We start from the raw sequence: 10,808 nt of genomic DNA on the forward strand, positions 1-10,808 counted from the left end.
AATTACGTTCTGCATGGAGCGCAAAGACTGCTCTCCTATGTAACAAGTAGAGCCTCGGCATCAGCAAAGACAAAGTTGAGAAGGGCAAGATCAAGAAGGCAAAGCTGGAGAACAAGCGAACCTAAGTTAGGGCTCAACACATTCTCCACAACCTAGGAAACACAATCCTCGCTCAAGTTGGTGTTAGAGTAGGCGTGAAAAATCAGGAACAATAAGGAGTAGGTGATCCACACAATCGTCAGACATAAAATCATTACCACACAATTCATTCCCAGCTATCTAAAAATTAAGGAATTTTGTAAAGTCCTACATCAGAACTCAGGTAACAAAACCTGAATGGCACAACATGGTAAATTCGAGCAACCATGCTGCAATTTAATTTTAAATTTCAGCCATGTAGAAAACTTACAGAATATATTACCTATCTACCCAGATGATCTATGCTTTATCTCTATAACTTGTCCCAGCAATTCAATTCAATGCATAACGGCGATCTATGATTTAGGTCAATTTGATCTTCTGTTCTTTAAGAAGCCTCTCCAGCTGCTGGGTCCAACTCCCTTCTTCCGTACTCTTGCCAGTATACAAGAATTTACAGCACGTATGTTGTATGTCAATATCATTTATATATCTGGGGTAAATCCACCTGCCCCAAATATATAAATTCATGTGTGTTTGTCGTGACCCCTCAATGATTTGACGATGCTCATCAAGAACTGCTTTTCACCACGATATCTGCTCAAGAAACAAGCCGTGTCAGGATCATTAAAAATACTCCCTCCGTTCCATGATACAGTGCACATAGGTTTTCTCAAAAATCAAGCTTCATAAACTTTGACCAAGTTTATAGAGAAAATCATATATACCTACAGTACCAAATATACAGCACAAGAAATATATTTCATGATAAATCAAATGGTATGGATTTGGTATTCTAAATGTTGATAAATTTCATGTAAATTTAGTCAAAGCTTACCAAGTTTGATTTTTTTTAAATCACTATGCAGTACATTTTGGAACGAAGGGAGTATCTGAACAGAGCAAGTATCATTATGTGGTGATGTAGTGCTTACATCTCAAGCAATGAGAAGCCCAGGCACATGATGCCTATCATCATGTGAATGGGAAGGGTCTGCTTAAACCTATTTCTATTGAGAAACATCCTCTCGGAGAAAGCTGTGGTCAGACCAGAAATGAGCAGAACGCCCCAGCCCGCTGGCAAGCAGCGGTAGAAGGAGAATGAGCCCTGTAAATATGTTATCAGTTTTTTTTTACAAATGCAATCCTTATACAAGGAAAAAATCCCAAGGTGGGAAATTCAAGAAACTTACCTTAAAATACTCATTGATGAATACTGCAGAATATGAGATTCGCAGTAGCATATCTTTACAGACAGTCAAGGCGCAAAGAAAGTGCTCCCAGGAAAAGATTGATTTGAAGAAAACAAGAATAGCAGAGTCATTACCAAAGGATACTGACAGAATTTGCAGCAATCAACCCAACAGCTCCGGCAGATTTAATAAAAGCAACATTTAGAACAGTATAAATTGCTGAGAAAAGGAGCAACATATTGTTTGACTGCTTAAGCTGGTTTTCATTGGCAACAGAATGAAGGAAAGCTTCGGAAGTGCCTGAAAATATCGAAGGACATAAGTCATTGATGCAGAACTCAATTAATATGCACATTTAATCAAATACTCCCTCCGTCCCAAAAATTTTGTCTTACATTTATCTAGATATGAATGTATCTAGTCACGCTTTAGTATTTAAATATGTCCATTTCTAGACAAACCTAAGACAAGAATTTTGGGACGGAGGGAGTACTAAATACCTCAGGTACATCTAACAATCAGCACCACCAGTAGCATATTTCTTGTTTGAAAAATATTAATCCAGAAAAGGTCAAAATCTTGTCGAGAGAATGCATGGTATAGTTAATTTTCATTCAATAAAGATTTTTTTTCAGCTACATTATTGTGCAGGATGAGATACCGAAGAACAACCAATAGCTTTCAAAGGAGAGACCAAGTCATAACTTGGCTGAACTTAACTGCTAATTAAATGGCTGGAAAGAAATTATAACTGGTCCTCGTATCGAGTTGGATATATTACTGTGCTATACATGCATCATAACTGAAGACAAATCTAAAAACAGAAAGGGTGAACCAGTGTTCCAAATTCTGGTTTGCAAAAACTAGTTTAAAATCAAATACATAATTTAGATTTGACAGGTACAGTGCAGAGTTACTATTCATCAATGAAATATTCTTAATAATATAAAAAAAACTACTTTGCAGGATTATAGAATGAATATATGCAGCTGCTGCATATTAGTACTAAATACAAACCATTCATTGCTAAGAAGATTATGTAAACACAATAGTAACGGAGGACAGCTGTAGCTTCGCCATCACTATATCTTCTTCCGTACAGTAGATTCAGAAGGGTGTATGAATAACTTGGACCAAAAGAAATGACCACGAGACCTGCATTGTTAGAGGATGATCATATTCAAGGGCTGTTAACGCATCTAATATCCACAGAAAACTAGAAGGTTGAAGTTGCAGCAACTAAAACATGTAGATAAACAGATTAATATATGCATTACAGCATTCAGTATTGGACAGCGTACCTATCAGCGTAATAATTTTAAGAGCTCCAAGCAAAGAACCTTCCAGATTGGATACATTCTCAGGAGTTTGCCCTGTGGATAAGGATCCATCATTAGCTCTTTCAGAGAAATATAAATCCAAAGATAATGCGCACAACATATGGTTTTAGTAATTTTGCTAAGAGCTCAATAATATTGGCCAACTATAATTGTAAGGATGAATTATTAAACAGAAGCACCAAACTGAAAATATGCCAAAACTTATAATTTCAGATAGCTTGAGATATAGGAATGGTCATATCAAAATTCTAACAACTGCACAGCAGCGGCATTATAAGCCAGAATAGCGTTAAACATTACACAATCTAAGATAGCAAGGAATATGCAAAAGGTAATCTTGCTTTGTTGCATTGGCAGCAATGCTTATCTTAGCAATAATAATAATTCATAGTACTTGTAAGAGGCTTACTTCCTGTGAGAGAGGTTATGAGTAATTTAAATACTGAACAATGAGAATAGCAAACATGCAGAAAGTGGGCAGAAATATCAAACGAGCAGTAGCCAATACACAAAGCAGTCACTTCACAAGAACATAATCAATTCAGTTGACCAAATGGATTTGAAAGGAAAATTATATCTCATGAGTGTTTTTGTTTAACAGATAACAGCACAACATAGGTTAACCACCTTTGACTAATCAAGTACAGAGATGCTCAATAGGCAAAACTTACATACAGATTTTCCAGATCAGTAGACCGCAATGATGCAAATGCATGAAATTCAATCTTTCATGTCAAACAGATGATAAGCAATTGTACTTAGCTATCATAGTAAAATGAAACTTTATATTCATGCAAAAGAGCAACCTGATGCTAATTGGGTGAATGTAGCATAAGAACTCTCCTCAAATGGCAGGAAAATTATTCTAACAACCAGACTTCCTGCAAACAATTACAAGATGATTAGAGATTTTTTAGAAGGTTAAGTTAGAATTTTGGATAGCTTCGTCGTATTTTTAGTTAGTTAATTTGTTATTTTTTGTTGGAGATGGTCTAGCAAGGTGAGAAAAGGAGGTGGGAGGCATTGATGAACACACCTCGCCAACTCCCATTTATCTAAAGAAAAGCACTTGAAACAGAAGGTGCTTGACATACTTGCCTAATTTATCCACAAGACCATATGCAGCCTGGTTAAATGGAGTATCAAACCAAACAAGAACAAATTTTTCGCCTTCTTGGAGGATCAGTTTCCTGATAGTCTGGCCTGTAAACAATATGCACATGTGCAATAACTGTTTATCATAGACCATCAGGGTTGACAACCTGACAAGTGCGTGTATTGGCATCAACAAGGAAATATAATTAACTTGTGATAACTCATGCCTAATTACACAATTAAAAAGACAAACAAAGAAGAAACCTGAATGGAAGGAGATCAAAAGTTCTGATGTTAGCAAATAAAAGAAAATATGTCCAATATCCAATGAAAATGGAGGCTGCATAGACGACCTGAGACAAAGCAAATCCGACCAGCTTCTCCTGCAAAAGAAAATCACTATTATAGTACTGTATTGATCAACAAACATAATACAAATTAAAATGGCAAGGGAAAGCATGAATGGGTATGTGAACAGAAGTGCAGCAGAGAATATTATCAATTGGATGTCACTTGGCAAAATTATACTGTTTGTCCTGCAAAGTTCTATCATTTTTTAAGATAAACTCAAAATGAATGAGAACAACACAGGACAAATGAATGACGAAGGAAAATAAAGGACAGACCCAGTGCATAGAAGCTCCCACACAAGGTGGGATCTCGGGAGGGATTATAGGAACCTAGTCTTACCCCTGCTACAGTGCAATGCAGAGAGGCTGGTTCGAACCCAGGACCTCTTGGCACAAGTGGGGAGTACTTCACCACTGCGCCAGGCCTGCCCTCTGAATGACGAAGGAAAATGTTCCCGGTATTTGTATCTTATTTATAATTAGGGCAGTTGTAACCAACCACAAAAATACAGTAGTTGAAATATTCTAATATATACAAATATTATCCTTGGTACACATACCAGAATAATACAATATACAGTATGGTTTGGCTATTGGAACGTCCTGGATTATTAGTTTGTCACAAAGTTGGATGTATAACCATGTAGATGGTTACACTAATTTTATTTTATTTTTTATAATGAGATAGTTTCATTGAAAACAAAATAGATAATGAGATTGAGGTAGTTGCACTAAATTGTCACTTTTTTCAGAATGATTTGTGACCCTTTCAAGTGTAATTACAAGGCAATTGTGTGCAACGTAGATTCCCGAATATGAGGTGTAAACAATGAGAACATTGTGGGTGTATGCATTTTGTGCGATCGGTAATAAACTGGAGTAGAAGGCTACTGTGGCATTACCACTTTAATATGTCCTTTTATGAAGATATAAGTTGTTAGGCAACGTAGCAGAGTAGCTGCAGGTTCGGTATACACTCTTATTATGTAATATTTCTTCGTTTGGGAAAGAATATACAAAGGTTCTGCCAGTAGCTCCAAGATACACGCAAATCCTGCCATTTTAGACCAGATAAATACATCAGATCTCAATGTCAGAGAAGTGGACAAAAAATTGAAATGAGAAGGCACTCTAGTTTAGGAGTAATAGCAGGATATCTGTATGGGATGTGTTGAAGTATAAATGCCTAGCCCACCTTTTCCCGTCAGCTTGAGCTTTTGGGAGAACTGGTTAGTGCATGCAATTCTACAAGATGCTCCATTTAGCTGCATGACAGCATGAAATGCTTGTCCATTTTATAGATCAAGAGCTCGGTGTTCAGCATTTGCATTTAATCTAAGACAGAAAAAAAACTCTTAACCCAGAACTCAAAAAACATTTGAGTTGCAACCTTGAACTATTGAAACAATCCACTTTTCACCCTCAGGTGGCTTCACAAGTGATTTTAAGTGACGTGAATGCAACTATGCATGTGTCCACCATGTCACAGCCATTAACAAAAAAACATGGCAAGAAGAAACCCTGCCATTCAGATCACTGAAAACAGACAAAAAACTCAAATGTGGTGGCACAGCAGAGACGTGGCATACACATCACCCTAAACTACTTGTGAGATCACAACAGGTGAAACTGAATGGTCTTCAGTACTTCGAAATTGCAGACTTGCAGTCCAAATGGTATTAGAGTTCGCAGTTGAAAAGTGAACATTTGCAATAGATCAGGGTTCAAAAGTGGACTTTTTTCTATAAGATATAATATCGCAGTGGCTCTAACAATTTAATGAGGCTTGTTGTTTTGCCCTACTCAATCAAACTGAATCAACTAACTGACAAATTAACTCTTGGAGAGGTGTCCTTAATGAAATACCAATTATCTTGCTCAGGACAAATATACAAATAACTTACTGGTAAATTTTGGTTCATGGAAGATTACCGATGATTAACGTAGCTTTTGCATAAGGGTCAGATAACTTTAATTTCTTCATTCTGAACACAAATAGACTGCCAATAGAAGTCACAAACAAGCCAAACGGGATGATCATCCAAGCTACCTTCAGTATCTCTTCGTCACTTAACACATCACCGCTGTAATACAAGTATTAAATCGTCAGTTGAGAAAGACTCCAACGCAGCAAGTATAAGGAAAACTTACAAGATCAGAAAGTTCTCCTAAAACTTCACGTGGTTCAGAACTGACATAGGTTTTAATGTGAATATAACAAGAGAGTTTAACAAACACACAAAATGAGAATGCAGTGAGGACTGAGGAATGACACACACCATCACTTTTTTTTTACTTTTGCATATAACCCACTACAAGTTGGCGAAAATGAACTATGAGAAGTATCCAAGCATTATTGCTTCAGACAGTGAAGCTGTCACACAATTCATCAGTGCCCAGCCCCTAGATGTGGTTGTGCTCACACGTAGCAGCTCACTTGGGCTTATGTCCCCACTTCTCCTAAAGGGTTACTCCAAAGTTATCCATTTAGATCCAAAAGCATTAAATGCTAGCTCTGCTCACCTTCAACTTACAACGTATGACTATCATACCACTACTAAACACATGGACTACTTCAGAGGTGGCCCATGTGGCCTGTATGTGTAGTGGTGGTGCCATGGTCCAACATTGTGTTTTTAAACTAAATAGTGCTAACACATTATAGAAAAGGGTTCAGAAATAATAACTCTGGAATAACCTTCTTGAAAGAAGTGAGGATGGCCCAGGCGAGTGCTAAGCGTGCATAAGACTGTCCCCAAATAGGTGTTGGGTGCTCCAAAAGCATCAGATGAAATCTTTACCAAATAATTTGAAACTCGCTTATTTTAGTTTGTTGGGCAATTGTGGCATCAAACTTCATAATAACATTTTATCTTCTTCTTTGCCCTATAAACTCCATGAGAAATATACCACATCTACTAGAGGGCACATTTTCTCTCGCTATCCTTACCATTTATATTCCTTAATACCCCTCTGCATCGTCCTGCCAGATGATATAGTCATTTTTCTCTCGGTATTTTTTTTCTCTAGACAAAAAAGCATGCACAAGTGCCACTAGAGGTCAGGTTTTTCATGTAACAAATTGACATCATGCTTCTTGCCATGTAGTACACTGTAAGACAAGAAACTGTGGGAGGAGCTTTTGCACTTTGCAATTTGCAGTGTCTATTCGGTGGCTCATTTGACAAGAGAAACACCAAATAAACATGTGCTGTGTATTCTAAATAACTGCAGTGTTGCTGATTAATCACAGTACATAGATGAAACTCAAAAGTTCGTAAGTTTTGCAATACCTCCCAGAATTATTACGCAAGCAAGCACGCCGAAAGCCCTCCCGGCTTAAAAATAAGACACAGTTAATGAAAAGTGGAAGCTGCAATGCATATGCCTGCCAGATAATGATAAGCATATTAGAAAACATTAACAATGAGAAACATCTGTAAGCATAGATGCAGGGCACTGAGGAAACCTTTTCCAGATTTCTTTTTAGCAAAAAATGGAGGGTTCGCGATTCCGCTATCTCAGAGAATTTAAGACCAGTCACTTTTCCATGTTCTTTTTGTGAACTTTGCATTTTTCATATTCAACGTATGGATCATAAACCATGCAACTATACTCTTATCTGTATAACATGGATTTAAAAGAGGATTCGGTGGGGGAGAGCACTGACTGAACCAATACTGTGCACCAAAAAGAAATAACCAGTCCGGTTGTGGTTTACTAACCGATAGCCGCTGGTTTTCCAAACCCTGAACAGAGGGATAATTATTCAATGTGTTCGTGTTTACTGAATCAAAAAAAAAAAGGGCAGCATGATGCATGTAGCTCCCGCTTGCGCAGGGTCCGGGGAAGAGGCTGTTTCCAGGACTTGAACCCGTGACCTCATGGTCACAAGGCAGCAGCTTTACCACTGCACCAAGGCTCCCCTTCTCGTGTTTACTGAATCAGTCGTGCTTAATTACTACTCCCTCTGTCTCAAAATGTACGACATTTTTGAGACAGAGTAATGGAGAAGATACACCAAATCAGTTTGCCTTAAAACCTTAATCACCAAGTAAGACATATCATTCCAAGAAGAGCTAACACAAACTAAGTCTGTTTAGCACAATCATCATTTGATAACTACTCCCTCCGTTCCTAAATATAAGTCTTTTTATACATTTCACTAGAGGGCTACATACGGAGCAAAATGGATGAATCTATACTCTAAAGTATGTCTATATACATCCGTATGTAGTCATTTTAGTGAAACCTCTTAGAAGACTTATATTTAGGAACGGAGGGAGTATATCGAGCCTGTTACACAAACAAAGAAGGGTCAATCTGGATCCGTCTTTAAATAATAACATGGGAATCCAATATAATGTTCACCAAAATGAAAAGATCCAGCAACTCCTAGCTAGTAAAGAAACCAAACAATAGCAAGGGAGACATTACAATGCACATACATGAACGACTCAGATAACTGAAGGCAACTACTATGATTATTACAGTATGCGATCAACCAGATGCATCGTTTTTCTTCTGTAGTAGCTCGAAGAGCACGGTTGGGGTCACAAAGAAACAAACAAACACTGCAACTAGAACTAGAACTTGACTGCACACAGATCCCATCCCACGCATCCACTTTAGGAAAGACATCCAAATTTTCCAGTCCCAGAGTTTCAATCCCAACCATGTCATGGACAGATCAAAAACTGCAGGACAAGATCATACTTAACCACAATAAAGACTAGAACTCACATGGAATGTGCACTAATGCTAAGCTTTACACTGCATTTCAACTTCAAAGCACCAAATGTCATCAAGGAATGAAATCAGCAAATCGATTGCTCGATGCACTGAACTGAGAAGGAAGAGAGGAAGGGGCAGGGGAGATCCGCACCGCGCAGTCGTCGGCACTGAGCTGGCGCACGAACCAGCCGTTGTACAAGAAGGGGATGACCCTCGAAAGGAACTGCGCCGCTGCACACACGAACACTGAGCTTTAGATCCACCAAAACCAAGCACTTGGCATAAGTAACCTACGAAGGAAAGGGAGGCGAGAGAGGCACACCAAAGTTGTACTTGAATACAGCCATCACAGCTCCTGCGTCGGAGTCAGGCTGGGGGGACACAGCTCCAGCAGTCCCCACGGCGCCTGCGAGCAACGCCATGCCCATCGCCATCGTGGCGCGAGGGCGAAGAGTCCAGCGGGGGTGTGGGGTGCTGCCTAGCACGGCCCAGTTCTTTTCAGCTCACGATCCTCCAGAATCACCTATCCACAGAATCACCCGTTAAATTCTTTCATGAGATTCCAGTCTGTGATCGTTGTATGATTTATGTGCTGAAATGTCTGTAATGCCCTAGGATGAAACTGGGTACTGAATTGCTAACACTTTAAAGCGATTTACTGAAACTGGGTACTGGATGATGCGGCGGCGAGCGAGCGCCCGACGCGGGCGTGGAGGAGCGCCGACCGGGGAGCCCGGGTTGATGGTGGACGAGGGAGCTCGGGCTGCGGCGGCGGCGATGGGTTACTCGATCCAATCTGTTGCGTGGGAGAGAGAGAGGGGACGAGGAAAAGCAGATACGAGACGGGAGTTGCGGCTGCGGGTGCGAGCCCCCCAGCCTGCATCGGTTGGGCCAGGCTGAGGAGGCCGCACAGGCAACCAAACACACCTTGAGCTTCAGGGGCAGAGGAGAAGACGGAGAGGGAGGGGGCAAGAGGATCTCACCAGCAATGGCGAGCCAAGCTGAGGCGGACGAGACGGAGACGGGGCGGCCGGGCGCGGAGTTGACTGCTCGAGCTCGAGCTGGCGGCGGACGGGACGGGGCGGCCGGGCGCGGAGGTGATGGCTCGAGCTACCTGCGGGCGGGGCGGGGCGGGGCGGGGCGGCGGCGTAGGGGACGGACCGGCTGGCGCCTGCGAACCCTTGCGCTCGGAGTCGAGCAGCGGCGAGTGTGGGCGCGAGGGGATATTTTGGGCCGAGGCCAACTCGACCGTGCGACCCCATCATCTCGTCCGGTTGCGTCTGTTTAGAACGAATATTGCGGACCCAAACGAACAAATTTTCGGATTTCATCCGTTTTCGACCCATCCCGACCCAAACTTGCGTCGAGTTTGGGGGAAACGGACATCGCGCGGACGCGCTCGCCGCACGCCTTGTCCGCCCGTGTCCCGCGTGTCGGGGACACAAATATTCTCATTCGATTCCAACGCCTCCACCCCCTCTCCCGCCCCGCCCCGCCGACGGTGCCGCCGCTATTCTCCGGCCACCTCAGCCCCCAGCCGTCCATAGCAAACCACGTCTCGACATGGCCGCCACCACGTCCGCGCTTTCACCGTAGTTTAGCGTCGATCCAAGGAGGTTTGGTCGTCGTCGTAGTAGTCGGCGGCATGATGGATACGACCGCAGGCGATGTACCACGACGGCCACGGCAGCTTTCGACGAGTACTCCAGAACGGCCAGTAGCCGGCCGCCAACCACCCCTGCATCGAGGTGATCATCGCGGTCTTTTTGTCACCACGACCGCAAGGTGTTCGACACTTTGCACGCAAAGGTATGGATAGTGGTGATGAGTTTTTCTTCCACCGCTTCATTTGTTCATCGGACGATTTGTCGTCGAATGATGAAGATCTTGTGGTGGATGCACTGGTGGTTCACGACCACATTCAACAACATCTTCTTCGGTACAGGGGGTTACTCTCT

The 10,808-nt window shown here is 41.6% G+C and overlaps 1 protein-coding gene across 1 annotated transcript; it reads right to left on the reverse strand.

The window, feature by feature from the left end:
* Window positions 1-253: 253 nt before the first annotated feature.
* Window positions 254-10,104, reverse strand: LOC123405934 (protein RFT1 homolog). Its single transcript, XM_045099446.1, has 15 exons — window positions 9,834-10,104; window positions 9,173-9,373; window positions 9,002-9,081; window positions 7,410-7,504; window positions 6,049-6,200; window positions 5,019-5,170; window positions 4,031-4,149; window positions 3,770-3,933; window positions 3,478-3,552; window positions 2,633-2,704; window positions 2,349-2,486; window positions 1,476-1,631; window positions 1,332-1,384; window positions 1,074-1,246; window positions 254-735 (listed from the first exon to the last, which is right to left on the reverse strand). The coding sequence occupies exons 2-15, from the start codon at window positions 9,282-9,284 to the stop codon at window positions 666-668; spliced, it is 1,611 nt and encodes a 536-aa protein (XP_044955381.1). The 5' UTR covers window positions 9,285-9,373; window positions 9,834-10,104; the 3' UTR covers window positions 254-665.
* Window positions 10,105-10,808: the final 704 nt, after the last annotated feature.

The sequence above is a fragment of the Hordeum vulgare genome, chromosome 6H (assembly GCF_904849725.1).
Source record: "Hordeum vulgare subsp. vulgare chromosome 6H, MorexV3_pseudomolecules_assembly, whole genome shotgun sequence".
Taxonomy (NCBI): domain Eukaryota; kingdom Viridiplantae; phylum Streptophyta; class Magnoliopsida; order Poales; family Poaceae; genus Hordeum; species Hordeum vulgare.

What these genes read in the sequence shown, in the direction of transcription:
- LOC123405934 (XM_045099446.1), bottom strand. Translation starts at nt 9,284, where the DNA reads ATGGCGATGGGCATGGCGTTGCTCGCAGGCGCCGTGGGGACTGCTGGA. An exon ending in TGTATTCAAGTACAACTTTG is followed by an intron (nt 9,082 to 9,172) that starts GTGTGCCTCTCT and finishes TCGTGTGTGCAG; the next exon opens with CGGCGCAGTTCCTTTCGAGG. An exon ending in GGCTTCTCATTGCTTGAGAT is followed by an intron (nt 736 to 1,073) that starts GTAAGCACTACA and finishes TTTCTTGAGCAG; the next exon opens with ATATCGTGGTGAAAAGCAGT.